The sequence below is a fragment of the Thamnophis sirtalis genome, unplaced genomic scaffold, assembly GCF_051295495.1.
Source record: "Thamnophis sirtalis isolate CommonGarterSnake01/CBP01778 unplaced genomic scaffold, rThaSir2_p1.2 scaffold_11, whole genome shotgun sequence".
NCBI classification, from domain to species: Eukaryota; Metazoa; Chordata; class Lepidosauria; order Squamata; family Natricidae; genus Thamnophis; species Thamnophis sirtalis.
Window position 1 is genome coordinate 6,912,714 of NW_028261391.1, and position 17,775 is coordinate 6,930,488.

The 17,775-nt window shown below is 45.2% G+C and overlaps 1 protein-coding gene across 1 annotated transcript in view; it reads left to right on the forward strand.

The window, feature by feature from the left end:
• Positions 1-1,354: 1,354 nt before the first annotated feature.
• LOC148043522 (major facilitator superfamily domain-containing protein 8-like) overlaps positions 1,355-17,775 on the forward strand; it is a 33,179-nt gene continuing 16,758 nt past the window's right edge. The window contains exons 1-3 of the mRNA XM_087725153.1: positions 1,355-1,658; positions 15,516-15,701; positions 17,087-17,149. Coding sequence (XP_087581279.1) covers positions 1,583-1,658; positions 15,516-15,701; positions 17,087-17,149 — 325 coding nt within the window. The 5' untranslated portion in view covers positions 1,355-1,582. The remainder of the gene's footprint in view (positions 1,659-15,515; positions 15,702-17,086; positions 17,150-17,775) is intronic.

A 17,775-nucleotide genomic window follows, 5' to 3' on the forward strand; every position in this document is an offset into this window, starting at 1 on the left:
TTTGCTAGACCAATTGTCAGCACCTCTCCATTTAATAATTAGGAAAGAAGACCATGAGACTTCATTTGTAGAAAATCAAATGTACTTTTACTAATTAAAAATAGTTAAAGAGCGGTTGCATAGCAAAGTCTGGTTAATTAGGCTCGAAAGCAGTTGATATATAGAAGAGCCCATTCCACTCCCCCTGGCATCATAGGCCTAGTCCAATCATAAGTCCTTCAAGTGTCAGGTGTGAGATAACTTCAAAAGACATCACGAAGATGGAATGTCGGTGCCGTTAACCCAGGCGGGAAACATCCACGCATGCGTAGTACGTCCATCCAAAGATCTCCAGAATCTTCCTCCAGCACAATAAGTAACCCCACCCAAATACTATGCCCTCCCTCCCCGTTTCAATGGCAGCTGAAGCAACAGCCAAAGCAGAAGCTGACACCAATCCTTGCATACAGCTATCTGGAATCCGCACTGTATAGCGGGCATTAACACAATTGGGCGAGTCCAGAGGTATTTCACGAGAAGAGTCCTCCACTCCTCTGCTCACAATAGAATCCCTTATGACACCAGGCTCAAAATGTTGGTCTGACCTAAGCGGAGTATGTAAAATTATCTGCTACAATGTCCTACCTGTCAATGACTACTTCATTTTCAACCGCAACAATACACAAACTCACAATAGATACAAATTCAAGGTAAACCACCCCATTGATTGCAGACAATATGACTTCAGCAACAGAGTGGTCAACTCCTGGAATACTCTTCCTGACTCCTGAGGATGTTGTTACATCCTCAAACCCCCATAACTTTAATCTTAAACTGTCTACTGTTGACCTCACCTCATTTCTAAGAGGTCCGCAAAGAGGGGGAGTGCATAAGCGCACCAGCATGCCTAACATCCCTGTCCTACTGTCCCCATTTATTCCTAGCCATTTCCTGTGTTCTTATTCATGTTTATTCTTATTCCTATTATCTTGTACATGAGTGACAAACTAACTGAATAAATCTCTCTCTCTCTCTCTCTCTCTCTCTCTCTCTCTCTCTCTCTCTCTCTCTCTCTCTCTCTTTCTCTAATCTATCTGTACATGTGTGTAAAATCTATATATATTATCTGTGTATATAAATTTACTCTCTGTGTGTAGAATAGATTTTGGAATTAACCGATTCCGAATCCATGCGCTTCTGCGTCCTTTCGGTTGTTTCCCCTTTTTGCTTTTCGGGAAGCAACAGAAACAGGAGCCGCCAACTCTGGTAAAGGTCGTTTCCCCCCCCCATCTCCAACTTAGTTCCTTCCACTCTCTCTCGCTTCCCGGGGCCTGCGGGCCAGCCCAAAGGGCTCTCGCGGGGGTGCGGAGGAAGGGCTGAAGCCAGGGCCGTAGCCCAGCCAGGTCTCCGCGGCGGCCCGCCCGCTCCCAGTCCGGGTCGGCAAGCCAGCTGCGCCGCGTAACTAGCCGGAGGAGGAGGAGGAGGTGCTGGAGATGCCTGGCTCGGCCTACCTATAATCGCCCGGCGGAGGGCGAACCGGCTGCAACTCCTCCCCGGGATCCCTCGCTCCACATCTGTTACCTGGAGAGCGCCGGGCGCATGGATGGATTCCCAACGGAAGAAGAAACGGACCGGCTTCACCATCGGGCTGCTTTTCCTATCCGGAGGGATCGAGTATGGTAGGTTTGTCCGGGGGTCGGTAAGCGGATCACCGGGGAGAAGGGTGGTTGGATGGTTGGGGAGGGGGCGAGGGTACCGTGGGGTTGGGGTTGGGGGACACCTGGGTGCATCTTTTAGCCTGGCGACCTGGGGGTGTGTGCCTCTTTTAAAATTCGTAATAGAGCTGGAAGGGTCCTTAGAGGTCGTCTAGTCTGACCCCCTGCTCAAGCAGATTGGACCGCCATTTGTCAGAAGTGGTGTCCTTGCTTGAGTGGGGGTTGGACTAGATGACCTCTAGGGTCCCTTCCAACTCTGTTAATAGTATTACAGTCTTTATTGTCACCGTACAAAATAAATAAATACAACGAAATTGGTTCATTTGTAGGGTTTTAGATAAGTGGCTGTCTTTTCCGGTCTTTTCTTAAACTAATCAAGGAGAGGAGCAACTTGGAATTAAGGAGAAACTTATTAAAAGTAAGAACAATTAACCAGTGGAGCAGAAGTTGCCTCTGGAAGTTGTGAGTGCTGGAATTTTTTAAAAACCTGGGTTGTTTTTTTTTAAAGAAGAGACTGGACAGCCATTTGGTCCAAAATGGTATATAGGGTCTTATGCTGGACCCCCAAGACACCTTCTGCCTCTATTCCGATTAACTTCCTAAGAATGAGGACAATTAACCAGTGGAACAGCTTGCCACCAGAAGTTGCGGGTGCTCCAACACTGGAGGTTTTTAAGAAGAGACTGGACAGCCACTTGTCTGCTTGAGCAGGGGGCTGGGCTAGAAGACCTCCAAGGTCCCTTCCAGCTCTGTTCTGATTGTTTCTTTGTTTGATAAGCCTTCAGTGATGTAGCTCTCACAACTTCTGGTGGCAACTTCTGTTCCCCTGGTTAATTTTAAGAAGTCCCTCCTTAATTCCAGATTGCTTCTCTCCTTGATTAGTTTAAGAAAAGACCAGACACAGCCACTTGTCTGAAACGGTACGGGGTTCTCCTGCTTGAACAGGGGGTCGGACTAGATGACCTCCAAGGTCCCTTCCAGCTCTATTCTGAATTTTAAAAGATGCCCTCCGCTCTGGGTGGGCAACAGCGAGGCTAGCTAACCAGGCAAGCTGATCAACTGTCCTCACTGTTAGAAAGTTTCTCCTTAATTCCAGATCGCTTCACTACTTGATTGGTTTCCATCCATTGTTTGTTGGCTCTTCTGGTCTTCTTCGTGCCCAGGGTCCTGTGTGTTGCTCCGGGCAACAGAAATTGGGGTGGAACTGAAATATAAAATAGGAAGCAGGGTCAGGGTTAAGGCTCTTTACCCCTTTTTAAGGGGGTGGGGGATTGCCACTGAATATCCCCAGATTTTAGGAGGGATGCTGGAAGGAAGCTTCACCAAACAGTTGGAGAAATGCTACTCATTTCTCCAACCTTGGCAAATTTAAGACGCGTGGACTTCAACTTTAAATTGAATATTAACATTTGAACTGAATTCATCTTACATGGATCTTATTTTTCCCTTCTTCCTAGTTACTCTCCTTCCATTCAGTTTAGCGACATACTTTAAATAGTTTGGTTTTTACCGTGTGATTATGGATGATGGGTGCTTGTTTATTATGCTTCAACGTTTTATTTTATTTTTGGGGGAATAAAATATGTGTGGATTTCAACTTTAGTTCTGGGAGTTGAAGTCCACACATCTTAAGAGTTGAGAATTTGAATTTGAATAGAGGTTACTCCTTGACTTAGGGGCCCACCCAATCCAGCTCAAAATTTAGGTTGCTAAGCGAGACATTTGTTAAATGAATTTTGGCCCACATTTTGTGCTCTTCCTTGCCATAGTTGTAAAGCGAATCCCAGCAATTCTTAAGTTTGTAGCATGGTTGTTAAGTGAATCCGGCTTCCCCGTTGACTTGGCTTGTCAGAAGCCGCAAAAAGGGCATCGTGTGACCTTGGGACACTGCGGCCGTCGTAAATATGAATCAGTTGCCAAGCATCGCAGTTTTGATCACATGGCCGTGGGGACGATTTCATAAGTGTGAAAGTCGCTTTTTCCGGTGCTGTTGCAGTCAGTAAATGAACTCTTGTAAGTGGAAAATTACCTGTGCTTTATTTGGCTAAGTGTGATCAGACCCACAAGGGATTGCAGAAGCTCTTGGCTTGCAGAATCAGCATTCTTAAAATTGTAAATTTTTGCAACGTCTAATCCCTGTTCTAGATTGCCCAAAGATCTGGATCTGTAAGGGAACGAACAAGGTTTTTCTCTTGCTTTTCCACCCCGAGCTCTGAACATTTTATACCTTTATTTTGATCCCGCCTTTATTATGTCTGTAAATAACTCAGGTGGCGAACATACCTGATGCTCCATCCTCCTCCTATTTTCTCCACAACAAACCTGTGATGTAAGTTGGGCCGAGAGAGAGAGAGAGAAGGATTGGCCCAAAGTCGCCTAGCCGGCTTTCATGCCTCAGGCCGGACTAGAACTCAATACAGTAAAAATAGCATTGGGGAAGAGCTGCTGGGAGTGCTTCGATTTTAGGCCCTCTGGGCTTTTGAATTTGAGCTTGTATTCTGATTGGTTGCCAGACTCCCATGGGGCCATGCTGGGGCAACCCTAATACAATAGTAGAGTTGGAAGGGACCTTGGAGGTCTTCTAGTCCAACCCCCTGCCTAGGCAGGAAACCCTATAGTGTTCCAGACAAATGTTCCTTCTTTCTAGCCTAATGTACTAGACCCATGATGGTGAAACTTTGGCACCTCTCTGCCGGCACGCGAGCCATCGCCCAGCTCAGTTCCACTACACATGCGCACGCCCCTCCTGCTGGCCACCTGATTTTCGGGTCTGGGTTGCGCATACGGGAGATGCATGCATGGGGGGGAGTGGGGCGGTGGCATCACGCATGCATACGTATGGGGTGGGGAGCTGCACATGCATGGGGGGTGTGGGGAGGGGGCGTGCCCCCTGTGCCCCATTTTTGGTCCCAGGGGGCTTCAGGGAGGCCTGCTAGCCCCAAAATGGGGTGTGGCACCCCCTTCTCCCCCCGTGGCCTGTTTTTGGTCTCAGGACGCTGCAGGGGTGCAGCGCCCATGTGCGGGGAGGGGGTGTGCGCATATGTGGGGGGCAGTATGCGCATGCACGGGAGGGAGAGTATTGCATTGTGGGTGTGGGCACGCCCGTGATTTCGGCATGCGAGGACACAGTTTGCCATCACTGTGCTAGACCAAATTGGCTCATTTTTCCGTAGGAGTTAATTATGATGCTGGGTTTTCATGTTCTCACACATGGTGTCCTACATCTTCTGTTGATGTTATCTAGTTGGCCTGAAAGCAAAGGACCGGGTAAACGTTTTCTAAGCCTTTCCTTGAACTTCGCCCACAACAGCAAAATCGGGAGCCTGTAAAACAACAGTGGCATGTTTTTTTTTTAGACTGCAAACACACCAAGTTTCTACCTGTCCTTCTTAAGGCACGTTTTGCGGTTAACAGGCAGAAAGATTGACAGTTCTTATTGGTTTGCAAGCGTCAGAATTGGTATTACGACTTCCTTTCCAGCTTTCTGAAATGTGGAAGCATTTTTGCTTGTGAGCTTCTCCCCTATCCGAAGATTTTATTTTATTTATTTACTAGCTGATAACCCGGCGTTGCTTGGGTATTTATTGATAGATGGGAAAATGTCCGGACCAAACGTAATAATTTCTAATGTTGGATTTTCCCCCTTAACAGAGGGAGCCCCCTTGTGGAGTACTGTGAAGCCGTTATCATGACAACTCCACTGCGCTGCATAGTAGAAGGCATTTTACAGCAGTACGGTAGAAGCCGTTTCAAGGCACAACAGGCTGTATCTTAACAGACCCCCCCCCCAGGAGTGTTAGGGGTGTCTTACCCCCACATTGTTTTTTTCCCAGAGAGTAACTCCTGCATGCGTGGCAGACACCTGAAAATCAGCTGATTGGTGGGAGGCGTGCGCACATTGCCATGCGCGGTGGAGCTGAGCTGAGTGACGGCTCACGTGCCCGCAGGGAGGGCTCTATGTTCTACCTCTGGCTAAAAGTTCGCCATCACGGGAATAGGGTGCCTTTGCCTGCCCGGCCTTTGGGGAGAGGCGCCCAAATCTGCTCTCATCACAGCCACAAAATGAAAGTTCTCACTCCGCGTTTAGGTTGAGATAAAATTATAGCCAGGTGAATGATGCTATCTTTCTGGATGATTTAACCTGCTTTTGCTACCTCTGTTCCAAAAGATAGCTGGCTTCCCTTGTAGATATTAAAACCTGAACTGATTTTATCCTATTTGGAGGTGAGGCTTGGCTGGGTAGGGTTGGAATAAGAGAGAAAATGCTGCCTTAAGGCTGGGACCTTTGAACTTAACTCCGTCCCATACCTGGGCTGTGGACAAGCTGAGGGCAAACATCACTGGGGTCCCAAAGGTGCTTTTCCATTAACTGAAATCCTTCCACTCACCACCATCCAGTGAGAGCTGAAGAAGCTTCTCGGATGAGAAGCGAAACATCTTCAAAGAAAAACCAGAATGTCCAGTTGCCTCTTGAAAAAAAAAAGCATGTTTGGGACAACCTTGACCTGGATGACCGAGAATCTCCATAGACATCTGTTCTGACCCCCTCCTCCGTCCAGTAAGAAATGCCGAGGCAAGCTTAACTGGAATTGCACAGCACTTTAATTAACAGGAAACATAAACTCATAAATTCATTGCTTCTTTATGCCCAAGCATAAACAAACAGATAAGAACCTTGTTAGCAACTCAGACTTCAACATAGACAGATAACAGTTTCTCCAGCGTTAAGAATGAAGTTGAATCCTGGGAATCCCATGGGAACTGACATTCTGGGTCGGCACTCGAAGTTTGCATTGTGGTACAGGTAGACTCTCAACATTTCATTCAGTGACCCTTCAAAATTACAGCGGGACTGGAAAAAGCGGCTCACGAGTGTGTTCTGACCCCCTCCTCCATCCAGTAACGAATGCCGAGACAAGCTTAACTGGAATTCTACAGCACTTTATTAGCAGGAAACATAAATCTCAGTGGCTGAAAGCAAAGCACAACAAACAGATAAGAACCTTGGCAGCAACTCAGACTTCGACAGAGACAGATAACAGCTTCTCCAGCGTTGAATGGAGAATGAAGTTGAATCCTGCAAATCAGACTCCTCCCCGAGTCCCTCCTTAAATACAATCTTGAGAGGAGCCTAATTACAACCAGCTGGGTCCAATTATCTTTTGTAACTGCGTAGCTGTTTTCTCCGTCGATCTGCCCGGCGTTGCCAGGTAGATCCAGGACCACCTTCCTTGTCTCCTCGTCACTACTACAAGGCCTGACGTCATGAGCACACTCCCTTCGGCTCTCACCGCTGCTGCATGCCTCAGGCGTCTCCTGGTGGCCAACCAGCCTCTCTGCGCCCTGCTCGGAGTCGGAACCCTGTCCAGGTCCTCCACCTCTTCCAGAGCCGACTCATAAGGCCCCTCGCTGTCGGAGTCTGTTTGCAGCTCCAACGGCTCCTGCTGGGCCACAACAGACAGCACTGGGATGCAGTAGAAAAAATAATCTTAGGCAAAGAGATTCAAACAACTGCTGCAGGAAACCAAGATAATTACAACTACTAAATCCATAAACACTTTAATAAAGCGTCCGTTTCCTCAGATTGAGCCATAATGAGGAAGTGCGAATAGATTGGGCGTAGCTCAGCCTTTGTTAATTGGAGGCCTTCTGTCTTGGACTACAGTCCCCATCATGCCTCACGCATCATGCATGCATAGAAGAGCCGAGGTGGCGCAGTGGTTAAATGCAGCACTGCAGGCTACTTCAGCTGACTGCAATTCTGCAGTTCGGCTGTTCAAATCTCACCGGCTCAGGGTTGACTCAGCCTTCCATCCTCCCGAGGTGGGTAAAATGAGGATCCGGATTGTTGTTGGGGGCAATATGCTGACTCTGTAAACCGCTTAGAGAGGGCTGAAAGCCCTATGAAGCGGTATATAACTGCTATTGCTATTGCTATCTCCACGGGGCTGCTGGAACTGGCTTACCAGACCCGCCTTCGCTTCTCGGCTAAGCCGCTTTCCGATTCTTGCCACGTCCGGTTGGATTTTTCCCAGTAGGTTCAGTTCTGTGGATTATTTTTTTTTTTTTAGTTTTGATTCAGTGTAAGGTATGAAACTGAAGGAAAGGAAAGAAGACGATAACCGACAGCAGGTTTAATTGATTAATTGCTATGAGCACACCATTGGGAGATGCAAAGGACTAGATTAAGGCCAGGTTGTCATGGAGATAATCCGTGTGGTTGCTAAAGCAGAATATCAGACGGAATAACAGAAGTGGAAGGGACCTTGGAGGTCTTCTATTGCAATCCATTGTTCAAACAGGAAACTCTAGGCCATTCCAGACAAGTGGTGTCCACTCTCTTAAAAGCTTCCAGTGATGGAGCATCCACCACTTCGGGAATGTCTGGACATTTCTCCTTAGTTCTTGGTTGCTTCTCTCCTTGATTGGTTTCCATCCATTGTTCTTATCTTGCCTTCTGGTGCTTTGGGGAATAGTTTGACTCCCTCTTCTTTGTGGCAGCCCCTGAGATATTGGTACACTGCTATCATGTCACCTCAGGATATTGTAAAATTCCCATTCCCACCCCACTCCAGGGGAAGGATACTGTAAGATTTCCATTCCGTCCCCACTCCAGGGGAAGGATACTGCAAAATCTTCCTTCCCTCCCCACTCCAGGAGAAGGATATTGCAAAATCTCCAGTACCTCCCCACTCCAGGGAAAGGATACTGCAAAATCTCCATTCCCTCCCCACTCCAGGGGAAGGATACTGCAAAATCTCCCTTCCCTCCCCACTTCAGGGGAAGGATACTGCAAAATCTCCCTTCCCTCCCCACTCCAGGAGAAGGATATTGCAAAATCTCCCTTCCCTCCCCACTCCAGAGGAAGGATACTGCAAAATCTCCATTCCCCCCCCACTCCAGGGGAAGGATACTGCAAAATCTCCCTTCCCTCCCCACTCCAGGGGAAGGATACTGCAAAATCTTCCTTCCCTCCCCACTCCAGGAGAAGGATATTGCAAAATCTCCCTTCCCTCCCCACTTCAGGGGAAGGATACTGCAAAATTTCCCTTCCCTCCCCACACCAGGGGAAGGATACTGCAAAATTTCCCTTCCCTCCCCACTCCAGGGGAAGGATACTGCAAAATCTCCCTTCCCTCCCCACTCCAGGAGAAGGATATTGCAAAATCTCCCTTCCCTCCCCACTTCAGGGGAAGGATACTGCAAAATCTCCAGTCCCTCCTCACTCCAGGGGAAGGATACTGCAAAATTTCCCTTCCCTCCCCACTCCAGGGGAAGGATACTGCAAAATCTCCCTTCCCTCCCCATTCCAGGAGAAGGATATTGCAAAATCTCCCTTTCCTCCCCACTCCAGAGGAAGGTTACGGCAAAATCTCCATTCCCTCCGGATCAGTCAGGACTGGAGAGGCAGAGAATAGATGGTGGCGGGGTCACTCAGAGGTGGTATTTACCGGTTCTCCGAACTGCTCAAAATTTCCGCTATCGTTTCTCCAGAGCTGGTCAGAACCTGCTGAATCCCACCTCTGGTTTGTGGTCTACTTTGTCAACTGCCTTACTGAAATCCAAGTATACTGTGTCCGCTGCATTTCGCTGGTCCGCTACCACCAATTTAGTCACTTTGTCAAAGAATGAAATAAGATTTGTTTGGCAAATCAATCAATCAATCATGGTGTGAACTCAGGGCATCCTACCTTATCTACTGTAATGAGATGTGGAAATGATCTTGAGGAATGAAGGGAAGAGGTGGTGCCTAGGAAACAATCAGATAAGAGAGGTTGGTGCCCTCAGTGACTCAATGGTCGGAGGAAGAAACTTAGGAAGGACTGTCCCTAATTGTTCAGGTCCTTGAAAATGGTGATGGGAGATTTATACCCTCAGATTTGCAAGATTAGGTTAACATGGTCTTACAATAAAGTAGAATTAGCTCACCTTGTCAGGTTTCCTGACTGCTTCATCTGGAAGGGCGGACATAAAACAAAGAGTTATGGGACAGTGAATTATGTGTATTAGGTAAGCTCCCCATTGGGAGAGCGAGTGCATTCAGAGAAGCATTGTGAGAGTTGTGTTGGAGAACACACAAACCAGCATACAGAGACACTGCAGTTTAAATAGGCTTTTACATTCTTGGAAATAGGGGTATCAGACTCCATCAAACAGTCCAAGTCCTACACGGATAAGACAGTCAGTCACCAATGTCTTTCAGTTAAGGGATAATCCAAATAACATAGTCCATAATCATATAAACAGTCTGGTACTCAAAGTTTGCTATCAGTTGCAAAACTTACTATAGATTACGGCACTTTCTAACAGCCAGCTTCCAAAACACTCAGATCAGATCAGCCCAGCATCTAACAAACAGAGAGCTAACAGTCGTTCTGGCTCCCTCTTATGGCCGATTGAGGAAAACAGCAACCAATCACATTTTACAGCATTATTTAAAGAAACGGGTACAGCATTGCTATATGATTTATATATTGCCAACCCAACCGTTAGATTATATTCCTAACAATGTGTACTCAACCAGTAGTGATTTATTCATTAAACCATGTTTTCAGTAATGTGGATGCACACATCTTTATTTGTTTGTTCAGTTTCCCTAGCCATCCATCTCCGTCAATGACTCTTAATTTAAACTAAGTTTGTTTAAATTTAAATTAAGTTTGCTGCCTAGCTTTCTGAGGCTTGCTCTTCAGACAGCCAGTACAGATGTTAAGTATTAGATTTGGACCATGAAGAGTCAGTTGCACATCTAACTAGGATTGTTATCTTAAGCATAGAATTAGACAGCCTTCCTTTGTAAATTTGGTAGATTTTGCTCTCCGAAAAGGTAGGATTTAATAAATTAAACTGTTATTAATTTATCAGCTGACCTTGAGTTTTTTCCAGGCAGTTTCTTAATCTTTGGATGCTTATTTGAAGGATGTTAATTTGGGACTCATCCTACCACAGTTTGCGGTAAAAAAATAAATCTGAATTTGATCCTGGCATAAATCTTACAGGAATAGAAACAGTCTGGGTTAAGTGTAGCTTGAGACAGTCTGGCTTGGTGGCCAGAAGGCTGTGTTGAACACGAGAAGGTGAGGAATTTGAGGTTTGTCATCATCTCTAGGATCTGGATTGGCAGGAAAAACTTAAGTATGCCCTAATGGAAGGAAGGTGAGAGACACATGTGAGAAATAAATAATCTATGAAAGTCACTCAGGCTAATTAGCTCAGAGAGAAGTAAACGGAAGTGGGAGGGAGAGGGGGATCCGCCCTTCTTAAATTGTAAACGCAGCAGAGAGAGTGGATAGAAAAAAGGTTTCGTCTTTCTCTCTCTCTGTTAGTACTTGCCAATGTGATGACACCTGACCCACCAGTCAGAAATCAAGAACTACTTTGTATATCTAATGTCTAATAAATCATTGGCCATTGCAGAATGAAGGAAGGGAGCAAGGCTTATATACATATACATATATATACATACAGTATACATCATATACATATACACATACATATACATATACATCATATACATATACATATACATATACACATACACATACACATACACATACACATACACATACACATACATCATATACATACAACATATACATATACATATACATCATATACATATACATATACATATACATATACATATACATATACATATAGCAATAGCAATAGCAGTAGACTTATATACCGCTTCATAGGCCTTTCAGCCCTCTCTAAGAGGTTTACAGAGTCAGCATATTGCCCCCAACAATCCGGGTCCTCATTTTACCCACCTCGGAAGGATGGAAGGCTGAGTCAACCCTGAGCCGGTGAGATTTGAACCGCTGACCTGCTGATCTAGCAGTAGCCTGCAGTGCTGCATTTAACCACTGCGCCACCTTGGCTCTATATACATATACATATACATATACATATACATATACATATACATATACATATACATATACATATACATATACATATACATATACATATACATATACATATACATATACATATACATATACATATACATATACATATACGTAATTAATTTATGGCCATAGGGTCCAAATAGAAAGTTGTAAATACAATCTAAACTTTGGCATTTTATTTAACAAATAAAACCTCTCTCTATAAAAACGACTGCGGGTTTGTATGTTCCAGCATAACTCTGGAACGCCTCGAGCAATTTCAGCCAAACTTGGTACACAGATGACTTACTCTCTGGAAAAAAATATATCGTGGGAGTAAAACACCCCTAAAATCCCTCTGGGTGTGTGTTCTGTTAGATACAGCCTGTTGTGCCGTAAAATGGCTTCTACTGTACAGCGCAGTGGAGTTGCCATGGTAACGGCTTCACAGTACTCCACAAGCGGGCTCCCTCTGGTAAGGGGGAAAATCCAACATTAGAAATTACATTTGGTCCGGACATTTCCCCCCTATAAATAAATACCCGGGCAACGCTAGGCTATCAGTAGTAATTTAATAAATATTATAGAAAATGCTTTAAACTCCAACTTATTTAAGGACCAAAAACCTGCCTGTGCACGCATGCCAATCAGTTCATTGTTGGGCACGCATGCACGCTAGAACCAGGAAGTTCAGCTTTTCTGGAACACGACCCTAATGAGTGCACACGAGCACGCACAACATTTCTGTGCGACCTTTTTGGCACTTGGTGCCAAAAAGGTTCACCATCACTGGTATGCCTCATGGGACAGATAGAGGTAGTCTTTACAATAATACAATAGCAGAGTTGGAAGGGACCTTGGAGGTCTTCTAGTCCAACCCCCTGCCTAGGCAGGAAACCCTACACCACTTCAGACAAATGGCTATCCAACATCTTCTTAAAGAGTTCCAGTGCTGCCCAAATATGGGAGGAAGTCCACTGCTTCCATTCTCTGTCCATTGGCTCATCGCCTTAGGCAACAGTAAAAATATTGGGTTTCTGTCTGGATGGTCTCTTGTGACGAGCCGATGGACAGAGAATGGAAGCAGTGGACTTCCTCCCATATTTGGGCATACCAGGGGTAGTAACTTTAAATACTTACCTATTCCCTGGCTCAGCTGATAAGGAGAAGAACTCTGTGGCTTAATGGTTAACACATCTGCCTAAAATGCAATACAGCACAGGTTCTAATCCCAGTAAGGGTATGGCTAGCTGATGAGAGCTAAATAGCTTGAAATAGATCTATACTACTCTCCCTTTATTTATTTATCAGCACAAATACAAAACACACACACACACACACATTTATATATATATTAGATTTTTTATTTTTTTTAGCACAAATACAACATATATATATTAACCAATATATATATATATTAACATATATATATATATATATATATATATATATATATATATATATATATATATATATATATATATATATATGTATCGTTATTAATCTATTCAACAACATAATTGTATTATCACTTAACTCCTTCATTAGAACACAAGTAAAACATTTTTCATTTCCAGGTTTTTTTTCCCCCCGCCACTGATAAAACAAATCCCATATCTTATAAAATTGCTCGTCTTCTTGTTCTCTAATTTCAAATGTCAATTTGCTCATTTCAGCACACTCCATTATTTTTCGAATAACTTCTTCCTGTTTTGGTATTGTTTCATTTTTCCAGTTTTTTGCAAATACGAAGAAGCCACTTGCTTTTATGGCCCCCCAGTGGCCCAGCAAAGCTGGCTGAGGAACTCTGGGAGTTGAAGTCCACACCTCTTAAAAGTTGCCAAGGTTGGAGACCCCTGGTTTAAAGAGTTACTAAGTGAATGAGTGTAAGGCGAGGACTACCTATGCCTCAGTCCAACTTAATCTACCGGGTGGCCTTTGCGGGGAGAACATCTCGTACTGCGTTTAAATATAAGCACATACTAAAATAAAAATAATTTCCCATGCAGATCTATGCATAAATCCTCAGTTTTGTTCCAAGGGTTCCGTTCCCTCTTAGTTGTGGTTTCCCCACAACCACATTACTGGCAATAGAAATGAGGGGCGGTTTTTTTTTTTTAAAGGGAAAACAAGCAAGATAAGACTCCCCGCTTAAGACGTTGGCATTAAGCTGTAATGGGGGTTTAGCCTTTCGTATAATCCCAGCCAAGAGAGCTTCAAAGGAGTCACCCAGCTTGGTTTCGGAGTTTATAAGAAACGTGGTTAACCACAGTAGCCGCATCGCTCGGATCAAAGGTTTTGCAATCCAAAGCTTGAATTTAAGCAAAGTTGAACTTGCCATCCAGCCAGTAAAGAAAACCAGAGATTCCAAAAACGAGAAAGGAAGTGGCTGGGGCAGACAGCAAGAAACCTATGCTTGGTGGGAATCTGCTTCATTCAAGATGATAACCCTCGATTTACGACCATTTGTTTCGTGACCTGTGACAGTTTTTCCGCGCTTGGCAGATTTTTTATTTTTATTTTTCCCCTTCTACAACACCTTACAGCAGTGTTTCTCAACCTTGGTGACTTTAAGTCCTGTGGACTTCAACTCCCAGAATCCCCCAGCCAGCTGGCTGGGGGATTCTGGGAGTTGAAGTCCACAGGACTTAAAGTCACCAAGGTTGAGAAACACTGCCTTACAGTCATTATATCAACGTTGTTATGTCATCATACCTGTACATGTATATAATATTTCGCTTCTATATTTACACACCTTTATACACAGTTCTCTATATATTTATATATATATATTGTTTTTTGGCTTAATTAATTTTATTCTTGTTTTGCAGCCGTTTGTACCAATTGTTCCAAATTTCATAATATTCCGACTCTTCTTTATCTTTGAATTTCAGTGTTAATTTGTCCGTCTCTGCACAATCCAGAAAGTTTTTTTCATCGCTAATTCGTCCGAGGGGGTATTATTTTGTTTCCAGCATTGGGCAAATGCTATTCTAGCTGTAGTTAGCAGATGTGTTAATGTGTACTTAATTTTCTTTGTATATTTCCCTTTGATTATTCCCAGCAGAAAGATTTCGGGTTTGTATTTTATCTGTTCTCCTGTAATTTCTTGCACCCATTTCCAAATTTTTGTCCAATATTTTTGTGTTTCCGGGCAGGTCCACCATATGTGATAATAAGTCCCTTGTACTTTTTTACACTACCAGCAGGTCGGCTTCACGTTTGGGTACATTTTAGCCAATCTTCTTGGTGGTGGAGCCGAGGTGGCGCAGTGGTTAAATGCAGCACTGCAGGCTACTTCAGCTGACTGCAGTTCTGCAGTTCGGCTGTTCAAATCTCACCGGCTCAGGGTTGACTCAGCCTTCCATCCTTCCGAGGTGGGTAAAATGAGGACCCGGATTGTTGTTGGGGGCAATATGCTGACTCCGTAAACCTCTTAGAGAGGGCTGAAAGCCCTATGAAGCGGTATATAAGTCTAGCTGCTATTGCTATTGCTATTGGTAAATGCCAACGATAAAACATTTTGTATATATTTTTCCACACTTAATGACCTTTGCAGGCACCCCTATGGTTACGTCATCAAAATCCAGGCTCTTGGCAACTGGCATGTACTTATGACGGTTGCAGTGTCCTGGGAGTCATGCCATCCCCCCCCCCCCTTGTGACCTTCCGACCAAGTCAATGGGGAAGCCAGATTCACTTACCGACGGTGTTACTAATTTAATAAGTGCAGTGATTCACTTAACAGCTGTGGCAGGAAAGATCATAAAATGGGGCAACAGCCGCTTAACAACTGTCTTGCTTCGCAACGGAAAGCCGAAGATCTTCTGTAATTTTGGCTATAGGGGGGGCATCTTCTAATGCACGCTTATTTAGACACGTTTCTTAACTTGTGCGTCTCTTTTCTTCCTCCCTTCTCCATGCCCAGCGGTGATCCTGCCAACCATTTGGGCCTATCTGCAAAAGCTTAATGCTGAGCCGTACTACTTGGGCCTGGCTCTCTCTGCCTTTAGCTTTGCTGGATTAATCACGGGTCCCTTCTTTGGATACTGGTCCGATCGCACCCATCGGACCAAGGGGAGCATCATGTTTGCCAACTTGTTTCAGATAGCAGGTGAGTGGACGCGGCCGGGGGGGGGAGGTTGGCACAGGTCGCCCTTACAAGATAATTTGCCATCTGCTTCTGTTCCTTCAGACCTCCAAGGTCTCTCTGCAAGGGCCTGCCTCTCCTCTGACGTTCAAGAAAGTCGAACTCTTGAAACAGTTAGCCTTTCAAAAGGAGCCTTTTATTGAAGGAAAGAGATATTTAGATATTTTTTAGATATTTTATTAATATTTATAGCCCGCCCTTTTCCCCGCGGGGACTCAGGGCGGCTTACATAAAATAGGGGGGGGGGGTTATAAACAATAAACATAAAACAATACATAAGAGTAAAATAGTACACAACATTCATTCTTCATTCCGGTGGGGACAGATTGTGATCTTATCCCCAGGCCTGACGGGATAGCCAGATCTTGAGGGCTGTGCGGAAGGTCTGGACGGTGGTGAGGGTACGAATCTCCAAGGGGAGATCGTTCCAAAGGGTCGGAGCTGCTACTGAAAAGGCCCTCCTCCGTGTAGTTGCCAGTCGGCACTGACTGGCGGATGGTATTCGGAGGAGGCCCAATCTATGTGATCTTATGGGTCGCAGGGAGGTAATTGGCAGGAGGCGGTCTCTCAAGTACGCAGATCCACTACCATGGAGGGCTTTATAGGTGGTGAGTAGCACCTTGAAGCGCACCCAGAGATCAACAGGTAGCCAGCGCAGCTCGCAGAGGATAGGTGTTATATGGGCGAACCGAGGTGCGCCCACAATCACTCGCGCGGCCGCATTCTGGACTAGCTGAAGTCGCCGGATGCTCTTCAAGGGCAGATAGCAAGGCAAAAGAAGCAGGATCTGAGGATCCCCTGCGCAATTCACATAGTTTAAGGCAGTTAGAAGTTTCGAGTTTCGAGTTTAATTTTATTTATAGGCCGCCCAATCCCGGAGGATCCCTCCCATCAGTCTGGTGTTGAATGAGCCAATCTACAGGTGTGAAGTTTATCATCCAGTCCATCCTTCTGTAATGTGCAGGAACGCCAGCAAAACCATCCTTGAGAAGTGACGGTTCATCTCTTTTTGGAAGCCCCCAGAAATGGAGAACCACAGTCTCCATAGATATATTGTTCCACTGATCCAATGTTCCAATAGGAGTTTTATTCCAATGGAGAGTCCGTCCGTGACGTCTTCCAGGTTTAGGAGACACATCAACCCATAATCCACTTGCTCCCTGATCATAGTGAGAGAGCTGTTGTGCTGTGCACAAAAACCCAACCAGCATCATGCTGTCCATGAATGATTTAGAATTGGGTGCCGTCAAGCTTGGTGGCATCGTGGGCAGCCAGGTGGGTTCTAGTCCTGTGACGTATGGCTGAGCTCCACCAAGCCATACTTCTTCTAGTCTTTCTTATCATTTCAGGAAACTTCATGTACTTCATTGGCGGCTCCAAATGGATGCTTCTCAGCAGCCGACTAGTAGCAGGTAAGGACCGGAGAGGAACATCTTTCTGAGTCTAACTCAACTCAACCCAACTAATTGAGCTTTGAGGTACAAATAAGAGAATTCTCTTCCCTTTTTCCTTAATCTAGAGCAGTGTTTCTCAACCTTGGCAACTTGAAGATGTCTGGACTTCAACTCCCAGAATTCCCCAGCCAGCATTCGCTGGCTGGGGAATTCTGGGAGTTGAAGTCCAGACATCTTCAAGTAGCCAAGGTTGAGAAACACTGATCTAGAGGTTTAAGCTTCTCCAATTCTATCGGCCCTTCTCTCCTTTCCTCCTCTTTCCACACAGCTTACTAAATCTCTTAGGTAAAAGGCCTAGCAAAAACATCAACGTGCTGTTCTAACCTTGATTTGCAACGTGGCCTGTTGGGCCAAGTTAGCTTATTTGGTTAGTCTGGCCTCCTCAGGGTGCCGTCGGCCAGACAGTGTCGGCTGGCGACCCCCAGGGGGAGAGCCTTCTCTGTGGGAGCGCCTTCCCTCTGGAATGAGCTGCCCCCGGAGCTTCGCATAATCCCCGACCTCCGGTTCTTCTGACGCACCCTAAAAAGTTGGCTTTTCCAGCAAGCCGGCCTGGCTTGAATAGAATAAAATATAGGATTAATTTG